This window comes from Sinohyriopsis cumingii, chromosome 4 (genome assembly GCF_028554795.1).
Source record: "Sinohyriopsis cumingii isolate HCF-2022 chromosome 4, ASM2855479v2, whole genome shotgun sequence".
NCBI classification, from domain to species: Eukaryota; Metazoa; Mollusca; class Bivalvia; order Unionida; family Unionidae; genus Sinohyriopsis; species Sinohyriopsis cumingii.
The window spans coordinates 18,376,302-18,402,523 of NC_142964.1; the positions used below are offsets into that span (position 1 = coordinate 18,376,302).

Below are 26,222 nucleotides of genomic sequence, written 5' to 3' on the forward strand. Positions count from 1 at the left end.
GAGTTTTCGTCGTACTTTATTCATGAAACGTCAGACTTCTGTGGTAATGGTGACAAGTATTTGGAACTATTTTGTTACTCTTAACACATCGGCGTAGGGATAAAATTCAAAATTCTACAGTAAATCGCCTAATGGCAGAGGCAATTTGTAAGTTGATGCCGATTGCGGTACTTGTTTTTCTGTTGTTTTTTTTTTTTTTTTTGTTGTTGTTGTTGTTGGTTTTTTTGTAGATTAATTTTAAGCCCCCCACCGCATGTATGGATTTTTGTGAATTACAGCGCTGACACGCATCAGATGGATACTTTTGTCTTACGCAAATAGCTAATTAATATTAAACTATTAAAAAAGATATAGCCTGACTTGACGGAAATATTTCAAATGCTAAGAATCAATAGCGCCACCCGCTAAACATAACAGGAAAGCGAAAATAGACTTTTGATTAATACGTTTCACGCCACCGTTATTGTTCAGAATATTTAAATTTGTATTACTCGTTTCTAAACAGAACTTCTGAGAAGCTATAGCAGGTACGTAAAAATATTAACCCCGACAATATAATAGAATCGGAGTAGCTACGAAGTACGATATGGATTGTGGATATGGTATAATGATTGATTATAATAATCTTCCTCATCGTTTATTTGGCCCCAACCCCTCATAAATGAGTGCAATTAGATATGTCCGACGTGCTGTCTTTAAATATGGCATCTCTCTTTATGCCTTGATGTGCCATTGTAATTATTCTGGTACCAGTATTAGTAGCTACACTCGGAGTACCTTTTTGGATTTAACTTGCTCTCATTATGACATATATATCGGTACATCTATTTACCGTAACAAACTGAAAATTCCGGAACAAAAATAAATAAATAGTTGAAAATACTCACTATTTTATTGTTTTCTGGCATATTTGTTAATTAAAAATTAACCACAAAAAAGTATTAACATTTAGTCAGTGCACACTTTCATTCTACAGTACAACCTATCCCCATATATCTTTGCCTGAATGGCAGCAATGTATTTGTGAGAAGTTTACATTAAAAAAAAGATTTAAGAAAATCTGTCTCTCTGACACTATTATACATGTAATGGGGACTCGGGTTATCTTCATGTGCATTACAGCAGACACTTCACGCCAAACCATTTTGTAAGCCTACTAAAAAGGTTATGCATTATCACCCTGCTGTTTGACACAGATAATGATCCTTCTTTTGGGGAGTAACCAGAGAATGACAAAGTTGACTCTTCATGAGCGGAGACCCACAATGCTATGATGGAATGCTTCAGATGTGATTCATCTTTCATGTACAGGACATACAAAGTTATTAATGATTTATCATACACATCTTGTGAAGCCAGTCTTAATCATAACAATGATTTATCATACACATCTTGTGATGCCAGTCTTAATCATAACAATGATTTATCATACACATCTTGTGATGCCAGTCTTAATCATAACAATGATTTATCATACACATCTTGTGATGCCAGTCTTAATCATAACAATGATCTATCATACACATCTTGTGATGCCAGTCCTTATCATAACCATGATTTATCATACACATCTTGTGATGCCAGCCTTAATCATAACAATGATTTATCATACATATCCTGTGATGCCAGTCTTAATCATAGCAATGATTTATCATACACATCTTGTGATGCCAGTTTTAATCATAACTAACAATGATTTTATCATACACATCTTGTGATGCCAGCCTTAGTCATAACAATGATTTATCATACACATATTGTGATGCCAGCCTTAATCATAACAATGATGTTAAGAGTATGGATGCCAATTCCAAGAAACATTTCTTCTGACACTGCCCAAGAGAACCATCTAGAAAATAACTGCAATTTGACATTCTAACAGAGCATTCATGGACACAAATTTAGCTGTCAAACTTATACATTCATGTCAGCTCCACTGATATCTGTACCTGTTGGCCTAAAAGAAAATGTTTACTTTCCGGTAATATGGCTAACTTTAGATTATAGTCTGTCATTACATGCAAACTGTAAGAAACGAGTTATATGGCTAACTTTAGATTATAGTCTGTCATTACATTTATATATCAGTAAATTTTCATGTCTATCTCACCATGGAAACCCTAAACAGAATTGTAATGAATACTCACCTCTACATTTTTAAAGGAAGAAATATTTGAACCCCTTCCATCAAATAAACTTAGCATTGTTTTCAAAAGCTGAACACAAAGTGCTCTGAGTTAAGTGTCAGAAAAGTATCAAACAAATTATGGACAAAAACTACAGAGATAAAAGGACAACAACATAAGAAATATAGCAGATAATGTAATAAAAATTGAAAACCAAGTAAGTAGGAACCATCCTTTTATATGATCTATGGTAAATAGTTAAGGCAAATCACCCTATGTTATTTCCTACACTGATGAACAACTGACAGACTTGAAGGAAAAAAAACTGCTGTACAGGACATTGGTGTAGAGAAAACATTTAGTCGATGCTTCATGTGGCTGTGACTTGCTATAAGCAGTTGACCATGACCATGATGCACACAGGCTAAGTTTCATTATTGACCTGATATATTTTCAGGACAATAGTGACTTTGAATCTGTGTTGATGTTGATGGAAGAAATAGCAAAAAAGTTACACAAGTTTTTGATCAATTTAAAAAATATATTGATCAAATTCTCAAAGATCAAATTAAATCTAATGTAAATGAAACCTGCTGAGAGGGACGTATTGAAAAATCATGGTCGACAATAAATACTGTTTTCGTGTAAAACCATTAATAGCATAGTAGCTTTTATTTGTACCCCTTTATATTTTATCACTTTCTGTGTTGTGTATACAGGTCTTAAATATTCATTTGTGTTGTTTTGCCTGTTTTAAATTTTGATGTGCCAAGCAATGAAATCGAATCTGATTATTTTAAAAGATGGTGTTTTTATTCAAACACAAGAAAATGAGCAGTGTAGTTAAATAATAATTTGCATTTTAACCTTTTTTCCAGTATGTTTAATTTTTGTTCCTGTATTTTTTTTGTTCCGGCTTATTCCAGTTTGTTTCACTAAATAGTCTGACCACATATTTATATTTTTCCGCCATAATCACTGAGATATTGTGCCAGGAGCTGACCAAAAGTTCAAATAAGAATATGCTGTCAGCAAGGCAAGGGAGGAAACATCTGTTCTAAACTCCGTAGCTTGGGGTTAGCAATCGCCATATGAGCAGCCCAGAAAGTTATAACTTAAGATCCAGTGATTAAAAAGTAAAGGAATTGATTCATCTTGTGTTGATTTTGGTCCAAAAGTTGACATACTTAAAACTACAGTGTAGCATAGGTCTTTAACGGTTTGTTTATTAATGTTGCTAAGTTATTATCAGTGACCACCTAACCTACATGGAACATGCAAGTGTACAGGCAGCTAAAGACCTTCAATTATTCAACAAAATTTGATTTATCTTATATTACTGCAAACTTTACATCTAAAGCTATATAAAATGTCAACATTTAAAAGGCAACTGTATTTCACCAAAAACTTAGAATTCAGCCACTGACTGGTTTTTATCCAGACTCCTTGACTCTAGAATTGACTACAAGTGAGATGATTAAACAATACATCGGTGCACATTTTCAGTATTGAAATGGAGCTCAAGGATAAATTAAATCAAGCAGTGATGAATAATTACTAGCCGTTTGCCATTACATTATTTAGATTGAGATATTGTTTGAGACAGCTGTAGCAGGAAATAATGTTATGGCTCGGTGGCCTTCAGCTGTAAGTTCCTCTTAACTTTTTATTTTTAGAAATGATTTGTTGATTATACTTAACTTGTTCTTTCTGTTACTGAGTTGAAGACCACAGAATCATAACAAACAGGAAACTCAACTGGTTGATGGGTAATATTTGTAAAGGGGTACCCTAGAGATAAATTTTTGCATGGACCCATCCATTTTAATATTAATGACGTATTTTTCATCAAATAGTCTGATCATTAAAATTGCTGCAGATGACAACACATTAGCCTAAGCTCACAACGACCTTAAATTCATGAAATCTACTTTGGAAATGGAGTGCAATACTTTGATTAGTTGGATTACTAAATATGAAATAAAAGTAAACCCTGATAAGTTCCAAGCTAGTGCACTTTGAAAGAAAACCAGTAAAGAGTTGAGACTAAATTCTCCCCTAGCAAGGCTAAAATATCTTGTAAAGACTCAGTAAAACTACCAGGAGTCACTTTGGTTTTATTGCTAAACTTAAGTCAGCAACTGAAATTTGTCAGAAAGCATCTAAACAATTAAAATGTGCTCAATTAAATTGGAAGGTACCTAACAGCTAAAGTAAGACTGGCTGAGAACCAATCACTCTTCATGGCAAATTTAAGATAATGTCCCCTTGTCTGGCAATTCAGCGGTCTCACTAATATGAACAGACATTTGAAAAACTCCACAAAAGAGCTTTGAGATTTGTTTTCGGTGACATCAAGAAACCTTATTCTGAACTCTGGATTTGACAAATATTTCAACTCCTCACATCTGAAGATAAAATCCATTGCACATGAAGTATTCAACATTTTAACCAAAGCAGTCCAACATAAATAATCTTGTAGTTATAACAATCTTTTTACTCATGTAGTTATGTAAACACTGTGCAGATTCCAAATTTAAGAACATCAAGATGAGCTGCAGTCTTTTAGGCATGCAGTAGCAAAACTATGGAATCTTTCCCCAATACTAATTACAAACAACCCTGAATTTTAACAATTTCAAATCCTTCTTAAAGACTGGGTTTGGGAGCTTATTGTATAAATACTCCATGACATAAACACATGTAAATAATTTACTGCTGCTACCTTAATTGACTGCATGTTTATTGTTTTAGATTCTTGAGTATTGGTTGTGCAACTGTGGACTTGTGTCATTTGCACATGGTTTGAATGGAGTTTCCTCCCTTTGGATGTCAAATAGCAGTATGGGGGCGCTCACCAGTTATTATGTACTTTTGAGAGAGTGACATAAGTAAAGTGAAGTTGTTTGCATTTAAAATATGCACATAGGAGAGAATGTTGGCACACCTCTATGCTACATTAATGTAATGTGGATGATATTTCTTTGGATGTTGTACTTTTGGAAATTGTACATGATCTAAGCACGCTGCTAACTAAAATGACTGCTCCCTTGTGCTAAAAAATCAGCCTGAATTAGTCTCAAGTACACTATCCATAGCAGCTATTAAAATAGGGAAAATGAATTTTGCCAGACTGGACAATACCATCTTCTGAAAGTGCAATGAATGAATTACCAAATATATAAAATGTAAAAAAAGTTATTGGCTCTTTTTACAATTTACCTCTGAAGTTCAGGAAGTGAAAATGACCAAGTGCAGCTAGCACTTTTTTAAAAGGTGCACATCTAGAGTAAGGCCAAGTTGTATACTCTTTAACCCATATTACACCCATCAGGCATACACCAAAATAAATGGAATTAAAGGTTCTTTGAATTATACCTAAGATGTACAAGGTCTTTTTTAAAAAGCCAGTATAACCAGTGAGGAAAGCCAGGGAAATTCTTTTTCTTTAAAATTCTAACACTATGCAAAATGTGAGCGCCACCTATGCTACTGATTCATTAACACTTATTGTATATCTGTGCTTTTGTATGTTTTGGATAGGCTTTTCCTTTTCCATGTATATTTCAAATCAGTAAATGGTATCTTAAGGATGTATTGGCCAGCCGTTATTTTAATCAGTGTATTTTAGCACTGCATGTAAATTAGAGTATATTCTATTTATGTAAATCAACTTATCTGCAGTTAATTTATAAACAGAAATTCTGCCATCATCCATTTGTATTTTAATATCGCATGTAACTGAAGAGATAATAGAGTCTTTTCATGTAAATGATTTGTCTGCATTGATTATTAAAATATAAATGGGGGAGGAGTTTGCAGTTTTAACAAAGAAGCATAATTTTATCAAAAATATAGTTGTAAGAATGTCAGATTGTTGAAGTAAATCGTTATATTACTGCTTACAGTCTGCAAACTAGCTCCCAAGAGCTAATAGTTCTTATTATGCATGCAATTACGAAACTGAATAAGATCTGTTTAGGCCTATGTAACATAGTTTTTGAGCTTGGAAAATGACATCACTATTTCTACCATGTTGGCAATATATCTTTCAGTTGGGATGAAAGCCTGACCCACTTAATTCAAAAGTCTTTTTCAGGCAAGGCACATCAATTAAAATGTTTAAAAATATCATTAAAAATTCATGTGATGAATGAATATTTGGCGGATTAAGAGGATCAAATACAATTTTTGGACATTACATCTTTTGTTTTCTCACCTTAAAACTAAAGTTATAGAAAAAGCCAGATACACAAGATTTTTTTCCTTCTTCTTCTCACTTTGTGCAAATACCATGGAAGAAGCAATCACATGAGTACAATATATGATGCATAAATGTTGTGGATTCCAGATCCAATGTTATTTTTTTCAAAATCTATTTAGAGTTATCCTCCCATATTGCTTGAACATAGCTGCCCTTACCTGAAGACTGCGACATTGTAGCTATAGTTATCCCGAATATTTTCCTTCATTTTATAGATAGAGATATAAAAGGAGTAGTGGGAAAGTAAGCAGGCTAACAAGTGGTTTTCTGTCGTATTTATCTGACATGACTTTTTATTTATCTCATCAGATAAATAAAAATGAGGCAGAGAACGCTGTCAACTTGTTTGCCTGGAACGACTGTAGCTGTTGCCCTCAAAACACAATGGATGAAAGTATTGCATTTATGGGATAACCGCAAATTCTGGTATGTTGTAATTTTCGTAGATGACATCAGTTTCACTGTTAAGTGAAAATGCTTGAAGGAGGAGATAGGTTTTGTATGCCTCCCTTTATTTGGGAAAGGGAAGATAATTGTCAGAATGCACCAGGGCTGGAACCAGAAAGAGCCGAGCTAGCATATGTCCACTTAAAAGTGAGTGTGAAACAACCAAAAGCATCTCACAGAATGCTTGCCTACATATTAATTAATACACCCTCCCCCCCACTAAAACAATGTGTGATGTGCAACGGGGTGTGCATAAATATTTACAGCTTTGGTCTATAGCAAACCTTACCCCCTGGCTGTTCTTACTCTGTTTTTACTCAGAGATTGGTATTAGTACCTCATAAATCTTCTTGAGCACTGGCGATAATGCCTACGCTAAGAAAAGAAATAGAACAGTTATCTTTATCATCTTTAATATTGCGAGAGTTATGGAAAGTCTTTACCTCTAGCCCATTACAATTATTATCGTCTTGATTATCGTCTTGATTTGCTCTAGTCTTCTTTCTCAGAGGATGATACACATCAGAATCCACGAATCAGCTCATCTTCAGCCTGTATATACACCAGTATCACATTACTCGATGAGTTTTTTTCACAACTTGACCATCTTTAATTCTCAATACAATGATTCTTATCAAAATAGCTGCCTTATTATGTATGGGGAAGATTGCTACACTACCCACACTTCCAAGAAATGCATCAGGCATTTAAAAAGAAACAAAAACAAAAAACTTTAAATGATATGAATAAATCAACCAAAAAATCATCAATCAGTCCGAATGTTTTAATTCAGTGCAGTTATTCGATACTTGATAGAGCAACCTATTTACAAGACATTTCAAGCATTAGAAGAGAACACAGTTATCATCCTTTCAGTCTGGAACATGTTCTTGGTGAGGTCACGCAGTGAATGGCTCTTAAAATTGACCGTTTGTTTCATCACTGTCAGTTTAATCCACCATTGTTTTGCAACATGGCTCAGGCAAATCTACTATTTTGACATCCTGTGCAATCAAGTGTGCCTCAGCATCCTTTGCGATATGTGGTGGATTCGATTTTCCATTTGGCAGCCGAGAACTGCAAAGCCTCATATGGTCACAATGTACACTCTGAGGACATCTATTTCTTCCACATTTCACCATGTACATGACTTCACTCACATTGTCTAAAACCTTGAATGACCCCTGCCAGTGAATGAAAAGCTTTGGGAGGCAGAAAGAACACATATGCTTTATCTCCAGATTTAAATCCCTACCATCACACATGGCTGTTATAATATTACTTTTGCCCCTGCATGGCATCTATGATATTTTTCTTGCTAGAGCATGAGCATCTTTCATTCACACACACACACACACACACACACACACACACACTTGTAAAACCTAAAAAACGGGGACATGGTTTTTACCATCAAAACGAGGACATTTTTATTTAATAAATTAGGGGTGATAAAGATCTATTTTCCTATGCATTTGATATATACATGTCATTTGTCATTGATTTGTGGTTGATTTCCAAGAAACACTGTATCAGAATCTTTACCATCAGAACAAATCTACAGTGTTAGAAATTATACAAACTGTCAACCAAATAGAGGACAGTCAGTAAGTACATGTATGTATTTTGATTCTAAATAAGGATCATTTCATCCAAAATACTGCTGTAATCTCACCTCGTGTACACAGTTCCCATCCATATTAACTAAATGGAATTTTTATATTATGTTTGTTGTTTATATCACCAAAAATGTACGTTCAGGTGTTTGAAGAAATTGAATTGTCAGAATTGTGTGAAAATAAAGAGGATGTGTCCCTTTATTTAAATGAAATAATCAAAGATCTGCATGCTAATCTTCAGTTAAAATAATTTTATTGGCAAGAATACAGTGTAGACATTAACATGTCCCCTACAATAACACATTTTTAACTTTGGTGTACTAAAATTTGCCATTTTAATGCAATCCCCATCATTAATAAGCCAATGCATGATAAGATCTCCTTGATATGAAACACCAAAAATTTATTTTTCATGATGACGTGGTTTGGTTTTAGTGAGCTTAGGTCAGTGTCACTAGGGCCAAATAGTCCCTATAAAAATCAAAATGTGTTGATTGATTCTGTGACTGCATGTGCAGTATTTATGATAAAGACTGGTAAATTGTACCATGGAATGACTGAGAAGGGACTATTCTGTTATCTCAAGATGCCTTTTATTCTTGCTATGATATTAAATATAGTGCAGAGATACAGATGAAAGGAAGCTTAAAAACATGATTTGATTGACTTAAGGTAGCATAGGAAAGTTAGTTCCTGGTATTTGGTGTTTTGATTTTTGACTTGTTTTTTGTGGCAGTTAAATACCAGTGCTATGTTATGGAGAAACCATGCAGTTGTGAGGTTGGCAGGCTATTGTGTAGTTGTGATATTGGTGGTCACGCATTAATTAGAGGAAAATTATTATAGTCTGTTTCATTCGTTCACTAAAGAGACCCTTCACATGTAACAGTATTAATGTTCTGCCTTTAGCTTAAAGGAGAAGCAGTTGTGAAGTTATAGTTGCATATTTTTGGTCATTGATTGATTAGAGTAAAATTGTGTGATGACTCGTGTCATCGGGTCCTTAGAAATAGGGGAAAACAAGGGAGATTCAGCCAGAAAGAAATCAAGCCATCAAGAAGGAAGAAAGACAGACAGAAGGAACAGAGCCGAGAGAGAGAGAGAAAGAAATGGATGGATAGATGTAGAAAATTAAAAAAGGTACTGTCTAAATGAGGAAAGAATGAGAAATATTTGATAATTTACCTCTGAGTCAAACAAAATTTATATGATTGTTTTGTTTTACATTATTTATACTTAAGCCAGCATTCACATTTAAGATACATAGAGAAACACTAAATATGAGTATGAAAACTTGTATTTCTCGGTGTCATGACTGGTGCCATGTACAAGTACTTAAAAAACTTCTTGTATTTCCTATTAGCTCAAGTTTAACCTGTCAGATTTAACTCTAATGCAGTTAATTGGAGGAAAGAAATGGTATTATATTTTGGTTGCCATGTAGACTGTTTATTATTATGCTTTAAACCACATTGGAATGAACTAAAATCTATGTGGACATTTTCCAGAGTATTTCTTATCCAAATTTGAATGGTTCAGAGTTAAATAGTTTTTTCTGAATAATTATGTTGAAAACTAGTCTTTTTACTTGGTTAATTTATTCATCAATATAATTAACAATATAAATACACTTGTTTAATTTTGCATGGCTTTGTGAGGCTGTGTGTGGCTTTGTTGGGCTTTGTCAGGCTTAGCAGTATTTAGTAGGACCCTAAATTAACAACTCATGCAAATGACACCAAATCTTTTTGCTGATCTGTTCAACACTAGTTTTCAACATATTTATTCAGAATTAAATGACCAAAAATTTGGTGACAGAGTTCAAATTCGAAATCGAATAATGACAGAGTAATAACAAAGTCTGACAAAATCATATGTAAACTATTTATTATGTCATAAATTGTTCATTTAACTTATTATCGAAAGAAAATGTAATTTTTCAATATAGTCTAATCACACAAAGCCAGACAAAGACATACAAAGCCTGAAAAATCATCACAAAGCCTGACAGTCATAAAAATCACATTAGACAAGTGTATTTATATTTTAAATTGATGAATAAATTAACCAAACTGAAGGATTAATTTTCAACATCATTGTGTTGAATTAAATAACCTAAATTTGGTGGCCAAGTTCAAATTCAAATAAAAAGAAAATAGTATGTAAAATGTTTTTTATTTGATAAATTGTTCATTTGAATGATTATCAAAAGAACATGCAATATTTCAATATGTCCTAATTACACAATGCCTGACAAAGTCATACAAGGCCTGACAAAGCCACACAAAGCCTGACAGAGTCATACAAGGCCTGACAGAGTCGTGCAAAGTCATATTAGACAAATGTATATTGTAAATTATATTGATGTTTAAGTTAACCAAATGGAAGGACTAGTTTCAACATGATTATAAGTAATGATAAAATATGGAGAAAAAAAAACATATTTGAAATGTTTGTTATTTTATAAATTGACCATTTGACTGATTATCGAAACATAGGTTGACGAACTCAACAACCTTTTGATGTTTCATAAGAAAGGCATAAACAGCCTGACAGAGTCATACAAAGTGACAATAAAAATGTGTACTATTGCTGTATGGTGTTTTTGCCGCAAAAATTACAAAAGAAAAATGTTGGATTTACTACGCACACCATATCAAATGACTGGGAATTGGGAGACAAATTCCAACTTCACTGTATCTCAAAAAGGCATACAGAGAATGACAAAGTCTTAACTGGAAAGTTTATTATTTTAAAATTTCTGCATATGATAAACTATCGACATAAATGGTTATTTTTCACACAAGCACACAATGTCATAACATGGCATAATATAAATGTGTTAATTGAGTAAAAGTTAGCATGGTCCAACAGGCGTTGGCAAGTGTTAACGGATTACAATAGCACTTCAATACCATATGCCGTAAATTCTATATTAACAGTAAATAATTTCCAGTATTGCAAGTTTTGAAATGTTTCTATCCTTGTACTGAGTTAAATAGATAATAAAAAACATAATGATCATAGACAAAGCAAACATTTTCTAATTCTGTTATATTTATTGGTATAAATTTTTTATCAACACTATATATTTTCAAATATTGTAAGTAACTGCCATGTATTTGCCCATCGTGATCCTGTCATTTTTTCCTCCCAGCACTTAACGTAATTAAATATTTTTATAAACATGCATAAGGATGTTTCACTCTCAAACAAAAGGAGAAAGAGTAGAATTAACAAATAAGAAAATTCAGCCTCCATTTGGAAAGATATTTGTATAAACATACACTAAACGTAATTAAATATTTTTAGAATGTTACAATATTGTACAAAAAATTATAAAAAGAAATGAGAAAATGTATGATTTAATATTTAGTGTAATTCACAATAGTTATATGTCAGGTAATCTTTGTTGTCTTTAGTAGGACCGATATGACTTGGGGGCGAAACTTATTGGGGGCAACAGTGTCCGTAGTCAAAGAAACAACGCGATAATAATTAGAGCTGGTAACCGCGAAAACTTTTGTAAAGGGGTATACCAAAACAAAATATGATATCCTTGCTATTATTTGGAGAAAAAAATAATTATCCCGAGAATAAGAAAAGAAAATATTTCATCTAAAAAGACAATCATGGTCCCAAGAGAGAAAAATGTATTAGGTTGTACATGTATAAAAAAAACACATTGAAATTGCACCAAGTAACCGACGAGAATATCATTCATCATATTATGTGTATGTGTACACTTCCCTTGGGATCTGTCTAAAGTGTTTATATAATCAATGATACAGAGTTGCAATTGGCGGTCGACACTGTAAGGTACATGTTTTGGTTCCGGGCACACATAGGTAATGTATTAAAGCTTTGTTGATGTTGTTGTTGTATCTTAACTCTGTTAAATTTTAAAATATCTAAAAGACTCTCGATCGATCGACCATCGTATCAAGATAAGGGTGAAAATCCATGAAAAGGTGAGAATAGAAGATTTTCGCTTGTGAAATACCACTGTGTTTCTGGACCTATGGGGGGGGGGTGAGAGAGTTTTATGGTCGGTAGTAATGTTAATTAAGGCAGAATAATTGTTTACATCAACTTAAATATATTAAAATATTTTAATTACCTATTGTTAGCTCGCTATTTCGCTTAGATTCTTTTCAGTGTTAATATCCATGGGCCTGCACGTCAGTGCATTGATAAGCATTCATTTATTCAAGAATCTGTGTTTGTAATGCCATACTTTCTTCATGAAAACCATATTTCATGTATAAATCGTAAGTGTGACTTGTGTTGATTTAATCTGTGTGAATAAAAATAGAAACTCAAAAATGTAAACAATCAACTTATCAATATGCAAAGATGATTGTGAATAGGCACAAAAGGACGTTACATTTTGTAGTGGACACACTCCGCTGGGATGCGAGTTCATTGACTCTGTCAATACACAGTTGCCCATAGTCAGTCTAAACTCCATTCAAAAGACAAATATGTGTATTTGTATGTGATATAGGTAAAATACATGCATAGTTAAGAGATCTCGGAAACGCTTAATTACGCGTATTTGGACGCCAATTTTTTTATCTATCTGGGACGCAGAAAATCACTGAGGCGGGAGTCGTCCGTATGCATGTAAATAGGTGTTCGGCAAAATTCAAAGACTTGCCAGTCTTGCTTCAGCCACCTGCTTCGTGGGAAAATGTGTTGATCAATTACCTGTGCTGATATTTACAATGACAGAATTCAGTGACTGAAAGACCCATTGATATACATACATGTTGCTATTATAAGAGTACATAAAAAAGAACATGATGCAATAGCTGGGCGGCAAGTTCAAAGGCTTTGACTGGCGGCCGGGTGTGTAAATGTACTGATATTAACAGTGATTGAATTAAGAGTCAGAAAGACCCAGCGATGTATATGTGGTCATTTATAAAAGTACATCAAAATAAACAACTTTAGCTTTCGTTACTGTGTTCATTTCCGAATGTATCGGAATAACTAGTGCACGAGAATCAAGACATGTTGAGACTTAGACAAAATGCCATTCGTAAATTTGGATAAGTATTTTGGGGTTAAACGGCAAACTTACGAAGATTGTAACGAGATTTAGAAGAGTGCTAAAGCTGCAAGAATTGATAGTTTGGATAGGACAGTAGCTGAGTGTAAAAAATGTGTGTGATGCCTAGCTTAGTGTTTGGAATAAGTCCTTACTTGAATTGGCAAAATTCAGTATCACTCTGATTGACAAACAATCACTATTTTAGAGGTACATTGACTGACCAATCTTTTTTTTAAAAAATGCCCCTCGCCTTAACCCGGTTAGTTCTAGTGTTGTAGCGAAATGTATTCATCAATACATCACTAGCTAGGCCTAGTTTTGATATCAATTACGTTGATAAACAAACTCTTGCCCATTCACAAGTATATGTTTTGATAGCTGATTGACCCTTTTCCGAGTAAGGTAGCAACTTTCAATTCCCTGCATGATATCATTTGATGATAAAACATACAAACGTGTTTTAAGATCAGAATCGGTGATCTGGATATATATTAACTGCCTCTTGTACACTATTTCGTCATAAAAGTAGTTTGAAACTGTAAGTGAACCAGTAGGCCTAACGGGAAATAATGGCGAACTCCTCTAAGTCTGGGATGTACCAGTTTATTAGATTGTCTGTTTTCTTAAATCATCGGGCAAATATTTTCAAAATAATATAAAAAGCAAAGCCAATGTATTATTTTATTAAAGATTTAACTTTAAAATGCAAATTATGTCGGTCAGAAACGTATGGGACAATGCTATGTTGTGGAATTCGCGAGATGCGCTTTAAGGTCTAAGCTGTTTTCCGACTTGACACGTATTTACGAAAATACGGGGGAAAAAAAACAGCAAATCAGATGCTATTTAACCATTGCCTAAAATTACTACAAGGGCGTAGACAAATAAATAAACCATAAATTTGCAATCCTGTCAGTGGACTGTTGTAATGAAGCTATATTAAAGTGAGCGATTACATTACGAAAACCTCTCCATGTAAAAAATAGTCTGTGTTGATTCTGTAGGAAAGAAGGGATTGCAACTTTTGTTGGTGGGACTCCTATTTTTACCAAAATGGGAGTCCAGGACTCCTAGTTTTAAAATCCTAGCGTGACGTCTGTTTAAAATAAATAATAAGCTGTATCCACAATATACAACTCGTTTTGCACGCCTCATTTCCTTTTAATGAAAAATTTATATATTTTGTGGTAAATCATTGATACAGCATACATACTGTATATAGATTCTGCTGATAAGTTATTCTGGTCAGAAATATGTTTCTTTAAATCGTTTTTAAAAATAACCAAAATAAAACATGTGATAAAACACAACCTTGCCTTGCCTGGCGTTTTCACCACAATCTTTAACATGTGCATATATGGGTTTTGGTATTATAAGCATTTTACTACTATTTTCATTTACTAATTTATGATAAGTGAGTTTCTCTCATGTGGATACGGACAAACGCGTTTTGATAATCAACATGATAATAATTATAATAACCGTATTGGGACTGTTCATCGAGCTTTCATAGTTCTACGCTCCGCTGTCGGCTGTACGAATGCACACATGACACTCATAAGGGTATTGTCCAGAAATAGTTTTTAAATCATCAGATGTTAACCTGTCGTACTTTGCATGCATCAAACACTTGCACTTGTCACAAATAAAGGAAGCAACAGCACGATTAAGTCCACATACAGCACAAGGCCAGTTCATTTTTTGTCTTTTTCGAGCAGAAGCACTTTGCATTTTGGAATTTAAACTTAAATAATATGTTTGTTAAATATAAACAAGAAATATAATTGAGAGATGTAAAAGATATCCAATGAAGCTAACATGGGTAACTTTTTTTAAAATTAATATAACAATTTTTACGTGTCCCCTGGTATTTTATTAAGCATCATTTGGCATGTTGCATGCTTCTAATTGGTTAGTTATTCAAAGATATATAGGTGTTACATTTTGGGCGTCTACTTTTCAAGATAGGAATGAAAACAATACTTTCTGTGATGACTTCGCATGATTCTTTTCTGCCATATCATGACATTGTGTCCCTGTGTAAAAAATTGACATTTCTGTCGATAATTTGTAGAATATATATATATTAAAAATATACATTTTAGTTACGATTTTGTCAGGATTTGTGTGCTTTGTTATGTTTTGTCAAACATCGACACTTGTTGAGTTTGCTAAAATATGTTTGATAATTCAGTAATGCGTACTTAAAGATACGGCATTTTATTTCCATAGTTTATCCAATTAACTCATAAAAATACAAAACATTTCAAATATAATTTTGTCTGACTTTGTTATTATCCAAAGTAATTAATCTTTCCATTCGCGGTCTATTAATGGGGTACGTGTATAACCCTCGTCTTTTGGTTTGGTTGATTTATTCATCAATCTGATATTGCAGTATAAATACACCTTCCTAATATGACTTTTTCTGGCTTTATGTACCGTTGTTATGTTGTGTTGAATATAGACAAAAGTACATATAAAAATTGATAACTCGTTAAAACATATATTGGAAAATTGCATTCTCTGTCCATAATCAGTCAAAAGAATAATTTATAGAACAATAACAAACATTTCAAATTTGATTGTATGAAGACTTTATCCAATACTTAATCATTGTTCGAATTTTGAACTCTGTCGCCAAGTTTTCGGTAATTATTTTGGCATAATTATGTTGAAAACTAGTCTTTCAGTTTGGTTAATTTATTCGTCAATATAATTAACAATATAAATACACTTTTTTAATTGACTTTGCACGGCTTTGTCAGGCTTTGTTGGGTTTTGTCAGGTTTTGTGTGGCTTTGTCAGGCTTAGCAGTATTTAGTAGGACCGGTTAATTTATGTTTATTGCAGACTGAGTGTGTGACGCATTTGGGACTGCTTAGTGTGTAAGGGGTTATTTACTTAGATTACATGTTTTTGTAGTCTGAGTAACACAGGATGTCACTATAAAGATGCGTCATCAACTGTAAGGGCCAGAGTCGATTATATCAATGAAAAATGTAAAATTTACTTCATAAAACAAGTCTGTACATATCAAGCACAAAGAATATGGCTAATCAAGCTCTGAAAAACAAAGATTTGTATCCAGCTGCATCTGATGCAGCTACCAGGTTACTTGTTGCCCCTATTTCTATTGCAGACTGTTCAGTCGTCAGAATCTGACCAAAACAAGCTTTTGAAATTATATGGCAGATCTACTCTGAAAAATTGAATGAGAATTTCTATTGATGGGCCTGATGTTGAGAATTTTGATTTCATGAAGGCATTTAAGAAATGATCTTTGGAAAAAAACGAGGCAGACATTGATGAAGTGTCAGTGGCATTGTTACTAAAGAGTAAGCAATATTTTGTATTATCAGTTATAAAGAGAGATTCTTATTCTTCCTTTTCATATGCTTTACATTGAACTTCATGTGTATATAATGGTACATGTATCGTTATATATATATTAATAATTATTCTTGCTCTGTGAAATGTAATATAAACACGTCCTAGCTGTTTTATTATCAGATTGAAAATAGGGCCAATATATTAGTACGCATATGTTTAAGTCAATGCATTATGGCATAAAAATTGCTCCTTTGGCTGAAAAGTGGCTCCAGGTTTTTTGATTTGGCAAATTTCATGGTGCAAAGAAAAATATCTCCAAGGGAGGCCCAGTACTTATTTGTCTATGTTTACACAAATGATTTAAATCCTGTTAGCTCCTCCGGATGCCATCTTTGGTGAGTAAATTCGGAAGTAAAGTGCGCAAGCCGACAGCAAAACACTAAATTTTTCCCATGTAAACAGGGACATAGTTTTCTAACTGATACACATGAGGTTTAGAGTTGAGTGGTATGTGTATATTGTTGTGCCAACAAAACGGGGACGTGCTCAGATACGCATGTTTCATGGTTTGTATCATCAGGTAAGGTAGTGGCATTTCATTTAAGCCGACATTACAAAGTGGGGATGTCCCTGTTTTGTTTTTTTGGGTGTGTATTCACACTGATGTCCCCGTTTCATGCCTTTTGCACATGTACACACACATTATTAACTATACAGTGATTATGGTCAATTTATTACCACACGTGCACACGTACACAATATTAGCAATTCAGCGAATATTGTCATTTTATTACCAAACACACACACATTATTATCAATGCAGTGTTTATAGTCATGCTTGCATGCACACTCTTGCTCATGCACACCCCCCCCCCCACACCCTCACATGCACACACATTAGCACACACTGGAACACACATTAACTATACAGTCATTATGGCCATTTTATTACCACACACACATTATTTTCAGTTTTATACCATTCCACTTCACGAACAGGGTTGATTTTACACATGGATGGATGCAGGTAGTAGTTATGGGGTGGGTAATGTTATATTTAGTATGCATTGTTTGTTAGTTTTTTTTAATTTTTAAAATTTCATTATATGTTATTGGTAATGTAATGTTATATGTTAGACTTGACCTTGTCCTAAAATCAAGTTCATTTTCTACTTGACCGGATTTATAAAAAAAATCTATAAACAACTAACCCATAGCTTAGAAATTGTTTCCCTCTGAGCATGGTTTACCTATTAGAATTATTTTTCCCTGAGTCAAGGACATTGTGTTTACCAACATTTTACATTCTAATTATAGTATCTTCTAAACATTAGAAACCTTCCAGAAGGTTATTTTCCTAGAAACCTTCCAGAAGGTTATTTTCCTAGGGTAGTATTTATTAGAAAATGTGAATTGTGACATGAGGTCAAGTAGGGGACTGTATAATCTTGTTTTCTAGAACTTATTTATTTGTCCTTTAAAATCTGATCAGAATCAATTGTACTAGAGTTGTGTCCAGCAGTTCATTTGGGCTAGAATTTATTCAAATTTATTTATTCACTGAAGGGGCCCCCAGTGGCCGAGTGGTCTAAAGCACTGTCCATTACGGATCACTGCCATCTCACCTGACTGTCTGTATGGGTTCGAGTCTAAGATTCAGCTAATGAGGGTATGTGAGAAAGCTTGCCAGTAGCTTCTCGAGGGTCGGTGGTTCTTTCTGGGGATTTCCCAGGTTCTTCCTCCACCATTAATACTGGTCGCCACGTATAGCCCATCATGTGCTGAAAAATGGCATTAAACCCTACAACAATAACAACAACAATTTATTCACTGAAAATAAGTGCTCATGAAAAATAACATTCCTCAATAAAGTCTCGAATTTATAGTGAACTTTCAAATAAGGATATATTCTTGGATTGTATAATTATGACCCAACAAAGGACTGTTTGCACATCAACACTATATATGCCACCACAGGCACATGAACACTTCCAGCATTGGATTATTTGGTTTTCCACTAACATTTATTCAGAACTTTAATCATTAGGACTTGTGTCTGTAATATTATAATTATGTGGGATTTAATTTGCAATACTGTAGTTTCTTTTTTTACATTTTCAGTTTGTTTTCTAGGGAAATAAATAAATTTTCCATTTTACAAAGCTTGTAGTTTCTCAATCTTTATTACCAATTGTTTTAAGACCACATATTCGTATTAGAAGTCATGCAGAATGAATCAGATAAATCAGCAAAGATATAATGTACAGGAATTCTAGACTTTAATTTCTTATACTTTCTTACAGAGAGATGCAGTGTTCAGTAAACAATGATTGATCAAGTACCACACCTAGTAATCCAGTTAGATGCAATATCAACTAAACAATGACTGATCAAGTAACACACCTGGTAATCCAGTCAGATGAGGAAATGTACAATAAGGTAAGTATTTCTTGTCAAATGAAGCTATGACATAAGTGGAAAAATTGTTGCTTCCATTTGTATGAAGAAAAGAAATATTTATACATTTATTGACTTTTTATTTTATTATTACATTCAACATACAAATCAGTCTGTTTAACACAGAGATTTCTATTTCATATAGAAAATTAACCAGTGAAGGTGGGTTGATGTATTTAAAAAGCACCCATTGACCATGGGTTGGCATATTTAGAAATTGCTGATTGAACATTGGTTGGCATATTTAGAAATTGCTGATTGAACATTGCTTGGCATATTTAGAAATTGCTGATTGAACATTGCTTGGCATATTTAGAAATTGCTGATTGAACATTGCCTGGCATATTTAAAAATTGCTGATTGAACATTGCTTGGCATATTTAAAAATTGCTGATTGAACATTGCTTGGCATATTTAGAAATTGCTGATTGAACATCGCTTGGCATATTTAGAAATTGCTGATTGAATATCAGTTGATATATTTAGAAATCGCTGATTAATGCTTATTTCAGCAACACAAAACTCCATGTTAGATATAAGCACAAGCTCCATGAAGAAATTGCAACAGATTGTTTATAATTATGGAAAAATTTGATTACAGAGTAATTTTCATCATGGAATAGGGTTATGCAGGTAGATAAAAACTTAATGAAAATGTTTAAATGTTTTGGTTTTTATCATTGGTATTTTGTTGTAGTTACCAAGATCTTAGAGTCAGAGACTCACTGCATGTAAAGAAATATTGAAGTCCAGTCGTCACTGCATGTTAGGAAATATTGAAGTCCAGTTGTCACTGCATGTAAAGATATATTGAAGAGGCAAATTCAGGAGGCAACTCCCAATCCAAATTCAGTGGTTTCCTCAAGATTTCTTGCTTTTCTCTACATCATAAGCCACCTCATTCTGGTACAAAAGCAATAGAGAGTATGCTGTTTCTCTACCTTACAGAACATTGTACTGTAGTACCCAAACAATAGAAGGTTGTTTCTTCAAATATGTTACCCAATCATAATACCTATGGAGAACTACTGCTACCTCTCCGATGCAGTCATCTCTATCTAAATTTTTAGATTAAAGCTGAAATTTATCTTCCCACCTAGGTCGGAGTTAGAGTGACCTGCCCCCAGTTAAAGAGATTGGCACCAAATTCCTTGAATAATTCATTTACTATTTCCGCTTATGCCGAGTAATATGCTCTCTACAGACAGATAGACCTTGCAATCCATATACAAGCATTTTGAAAGTTTTCTACCTTCAAGCAAGTTGGAGGAGTGTTCACTTTGAAAGAAAGTACTTGCCAACTATAAATTTTTAACTGGCTGTTCTTTCTTTCCTCGATGACAAAGTTTCAGGCATTTAGTGTAATCACTTTGCCCTCCTCACACAATTAGGTGCCTCTTGGTGCATACCTGCATGGGTTGTGATTGCATCCCCTAATGTAGTCAGTTTGCATGCAAAGGTTTGACACCATATCACTTGCTGGGGAGTGAGATAAGGAGCAAGTAACAGGCTCAGTTACCATCTTGCATATCAGTTTTATGGACTGGCTCTGTGGATCAATATCCCTTATCTCATCCCAACATCAAGAATTGGACATTATGCCAGCCAAGATGGCCCTACTTGGTCATCACTGGACTATGCCATATCCCTCTGATCGCAACTGCCCATGACCACAATTGATTATAAAGCATCAGCCACCAGAAGAATGAACTTTGTCCAGTTTCGTGAACTCATTTTATACAGGCACTCTTATGGATCACTTCTTGTGTACAATGACCAGCTCCAGGTGCCTCAATATCCAAGAGATGTTGCTTCACTTTTTTTCAAGCCTTTGTTACTTGAAGCCACCATATCTAACTTGGAATAGGCTGCAAGTATTTGTCACCATCCTCAATATTCATCTCCAGCTACTTTGCAGGTACCACAAGTGATGTCACCTTCGCCACCTTTATTTAAAGACAACAAAACGATCTCTTAAATCTTCTCATCGTTTTTAGATTTTAATATGGTGCAGATTTAAGAAGTTTTCTGTTTTCTGCCATCAGAGTTCTATCCTTATTCTCATTCTAAAATTATGCCTGGTCTTTAGTATATTCTTGACTAAAGGAAGAGTTTGGCTTCAGTTACTTTCACAGTCTGCCAGAGTTACTGATACTCTTGGCTGCTTATATCATCAATTGTAAGTTCCAAGCATGAAGCATTTTGTTTCTCGCAGACACTTTCCCTTGAATTTTAGTTAGAGGCTGTATAAGTCCCACATACCAATTTTCAATTTGTTTACCCAGTAGCAGAGAGAATATTGCATTTTGCTGGGTAGCAGCAGAGGGGGCGAATCCGACATTTTGTCCAATCGTCATTTTGCTTAATTATTACTTCTGCACTCAGCGGATCCGGTGTAGTCAGCGCTGGTAAAAAAAAAAACGACGACGTCGTTGGGGGATCGTCGCGTCGTCATTTGGTTTAATTAACACCTTCTGCGCGTCGATCCCCAGCGTCGTCAGCGTCCGGTAAGCACATCGACGACCGCGTCGATGTCATCGCCCCCTCTGCTGCTATGATCTTACAATGAAAATTATTTACAACTAACCGAATATTTGGTCAAGTCCGATACGATATCGTGTCCGAGGGTCATGTAAATTTATCGTTACAAATCCATGTGGGGTCGACTGAGCATGACTAAAAAAGTTTCGAAAAACATTAAAGTCCATGTCACCGCCGCACCATGTCTGCCAAATATTTCGTAGCGTGTGTGTATCAACGCCGTTGAATACGGCAAGAATATTACAGTTGTCTCTGATTACTTTTGGAATCTGAGTGTATCGTTGAGTGACATATATCACGTCAGTGTTTTTATGCCTGCCTCTGGAAAATATCCTAGCTGGGTTTTTTTGATTGTCTAACATAACATCATCGTACACGACTAGATTGTTAACGTCGCCATCAATATCATCGATACCTGGTGCATCATTGATATCTGTAATAAACTCAATAACATTTTTTTTAGCGATCGCTGATGCATTCTCGTTAAAATCTTTCAACACCTCGTAGCATCGTTGATCATCTACGCTAGGAGCAACCAAATACAACTTATCCCACTTCATCCATCTCATTATTAAATTAAGTAACAATTGCGTCTTGCCGGATCCAGATGGTCCGATGATAATCATCCGGATCGAGTTTGGTAACGCTGCAACATGCTTAACTGGTTCTCTTGTTTTAGTCGCTGAAAAGTCAATTATATTCATGTCTCTATACATAAATTATGGATTTATATTGTGTGAAGTGTAGAGTGCGTACTGGCACAAATGATATGACAACCGTTACAACAAGAAATAACAGATCGGCGCTTACTGGTAAGTGTGTACAATGCGGTACAAAGAAATTTAGATTTATTTCTGCTAGACCCGGAGATGTTTTAAAAAAAAGCGAGGAGGTGATATTGCAGCCAAGTTATCAAAACTCCCCGGAACACCGTGGGCAAAGTATCCAGGAGAAAAACACCTCCCAGGATATAGCTACTGTGGCCCCGGAACACGATTAGATATCAGACTCGATGATCAAAATCAGCCGCGACCCGGTGAGTATCCAATAAACGCTATCGACGAAGCATGTCGGATACATGATATAGCTTATCGTAGCGGTGATCTGCAACAGCGTCATATCGCGGATGTAAAATTAATTCACGCGTTAAATGCTATTCCCGATAAATCCGTCAAAGAAAAATTGGCCTCATGGTTGGTAAAATCGGCTATGAAAGGTAAATTAATGATTGGAAGCGGAGCTTCTCGCGCTGGTAATTGAAAACGCTAGCGTTTATAATAACAACATGGAATCCATCTATTATTCTCCGAGAGGATACTGGAAAGGAAAGGCCGCAATTGGTAAACTCGCAAGCGCTGCAAAGGTAACAAAGGCCACTGCGGCTAATTGGTTATCCAAACAGGCTATATGGCAAATTTATCTACCACCACCTAAACAAATCAACTTCTCGCGCTTTGATGTCAGCGTACCCAATGAAGTTCATCAAGCTGACATATTATTTCTGCCGCATGACAACGGTTACAAATACGCGCTAACCGTAGTTGATGTTGCGAGTCGATACAAACAAGCGGAGCCGTTAAAAACAAAGTCAGCAACTGAAGTAGCCGCTGCGTTTGAAAGAATTTATCGAAGGGGTCCTCTGCGCTGGCCAAATCTACTACAAGTTGATCCCGGTAGTGAATTTCGCGGCGCTGTTTTATCAACGCTGAAACATCATAGCGTCGCGGTACGACGAGGTCATACTGCGCTACATCGTGATCAGGCAATTGTTGAACGATTCAATCGGACTCTCGCTGAACGGTTATTTGGATATCAATACGCGAAGGAATTCATCCAAGAAAAACGATCTCGTGAATGGGTCAAAAGGTTATCGGGCGTAATTGCAGCGTTAAATAACGAGATTACCCGAGCAATCAACATGAAGCCCAGCGACGCGATTAAATACGAGTATATACCCGGAAGATCAAAAATAGATAGCGTTTCCAAGCCGATTCTCGGCGATGTCACTGTTAGATATCTATATGAACCAGGAGAGCTTGAAGGCGGTAAAAAAAGAGCTACTGATCCTATTTGGAGTGTTACCACACATAACATATCAACGATAACACGATCAACTGGTAGACCACCGATCTATAGACTGGATTCAACTGCTCCTCAGCGCGGATTTACACGCGAGCAACTACAAGTGATACCTGACGATACTCAATTACCCCCGCGTGGTCTTAACTAGCGCCGTTGCGTCTATTACACTCAAGACAGGTCAACCTCACATTGTTTTTAACATGACCGAGACTGTTATCGATTCTGTCCACGGTAAATTGGCGAGCGTCTTTATCCGAATAGCGCCAACTCATTACACAATTACAACTCGCGCAGTGATTATTCTGTTGTTGTCGTAACGCAATTATTAATTCGGCATCAATATCAAAACGCCGCTGTTTTTTTTTATCCTGTTGGCGGTAACCCGAGAGTTTTCTATCAATGACGCTTGCATCGATGATGTCGTTGTCGTTGGTGACTCCGTCACTGACTCCGTCAATAACAATTCTTCGAAGCTGATTTATCCTCCTTACTCGGGACACTGCAAGATAGACTAGATTCGACCATTCGATGCGATTATCAACCATCCAAACAATTGTGTCCGTGATGGTTAGTCCCTGCGAGGAATGTATTGTTGTTGCGTATCCTAGCGTCCACGGGGATTTATCAGCACGTAGCGCGTCCTCGACGACGCTGATATCAACGAGCACAATATCATTCAGCACGAGAATTTGTTTTTCTGTCCGGCCCGGGATTTCAACTTCAATGTTCTGCCGCCGTGTATCCGCGGGTCTATAACATAACGGCACTGGACGCGTTGGAAATTTTTCCTTATGCAACGTAAACAACTTCCGCTGAAGTGTGTCCCTGACTATCTTTCTACTCGCTACAATCAAATCGTTTGGTCTCCATGTTTCCCAGAATTCATTTAACGGCGTTTCCGGAATCACCTCGCGGATTATTTCACACTGAATTCTATCCGGCTGTAATCTGATTAATTTTTTAACCCCGCGCAGTTGTTCATCAAGTGCTCGGTAATCAGTATCGGTTTCTTCATAATAGTCCACAAAACCCTTTAACCAATCATGTGGGCCCTCGCCGACAAATGGTGGTGGTTGACCATGGTCGCCACACATGATCACCGCTGTATTCGCGAGCACCAACCAATCAAGAAACATTTGTAAAACATCTAACGAAACAGTACATATCTCATCCCAAATGATAACTCCAGGAATAAATTTTTCACCCATTCGATCAGGAGTCCACTCACCGCCGCTGTATCGAAAAAAGCTGTGATAAGTAACGGCGTCAACATTTCGTTGTTTTATTTCTCGCGCTAGTCTATGGGTCGGTGTAAGCACGATTATACTTGCCCGCGTTCGAAATAATTCAATTGCCCGAGTCGTCTTTCCTGACCCGCCACAGCCGCTTAAATAAACTGTTTTATGTCTACAAATTGGATCAGAACACGATGGTGCATTAGACCATTCTGACAATTTATCACCGCGTAAGTAGTTGTTCTCAACGGTGACATCTGCTGACGGGGAATAATCGCGTCGTATTTCATTTTTAATTCTCCATGTACCCCAACTCTCGTCCGGACTAGTAAACTCGGCTACGTTTTCCTTGTACTTTACGTCAACATAAAACGAATCAACGGCTACTCTAACCGCGGTATCGGGGAATCTATTTATCATCGAGAATAAATTGATAGCGGCATAACCCAGCATAGACGCCCTCAAATGTGGATACGCCGGGCTGTCTCCATCGCTGTAGGTAACAACTGTACCCAACCTCGTTCCATTGGACAAGAAAGCTGTTTTGCAGTTCACGTATCTATTTTTTGCCACTGCGTCCTTGATTACGAAATCATATTCTGCGTCATCTATAATCAGCCGTGAGCAATATCGTTTGTAGTCGTGGTTTTTTCCACCTTGTGTGAACTTACCAATTATTCTTCTACCGAGATCTTTTGCCTCGCGGTTTCGTTGGTTAAATATCCTCCTGGACCATTCGATGATATATTCGTCGTCGGCATCAATGTTTTTTCTGGACTCGTCAATTATGCTATCTAGACGCTCCGGTTCTGGTAACCAGACTTCAGTCTGTGCCCGGTATGATATAATCGCGTCACTGACAATCAACGAAACTAGCATGCTACAATCAATCATATACCGTAGCAGCGCTATTGGCAGCCACTTCTTTTCAGCCATGTGTCTACCGATCCAAATATAGCAACAGCGATGAAGTCCTGCCGCGAACTCAAATGATACTATGCGAGCGAATCCGGTTAAATCAAAATCAGGCAGTGGTCCATTAATAGCAACACGAGTCATTTC

General features: G+C 35.6%; 1 protein-coding gene across 5 annotated transcripts in view; it reads left to right on the forward strand.

Annotated features, from left to right (window-relative positions):
- Positions 1-393: 393 nt before the first annotated feature.
- LOC149800705 (uncharacterized) overlaps positions 394-26,222 on the forward strand; it is a 133,764-nt gene continuing 107,935 nt past the window's right edge. For 2 of the 5 annotated variants that reach the window (XM_089954746.1, XM_089954750.1), the window contains exons 1-2: positions 17,234-17,425; positions 19,149-19,284. In XM_089954746.1, the coding sequence (XP_089810872.1) occupies positions 19,228-19,284 (57 nt within the window). In that variant the 5' untranslated portion in view covers positions 17,234-17,425; positions 19,149-19,227. Of the gene's footprint in view, positions 528-6,699; positions 6,817-17,233; positions 17,426-19,148; positions 19,285-26,222 lie in introns of those variants that run through there. The other 3 variants (XM_089954747.1, XM_089954748.1, XM_089954749.1) reach the window with 3 other exon arrangements.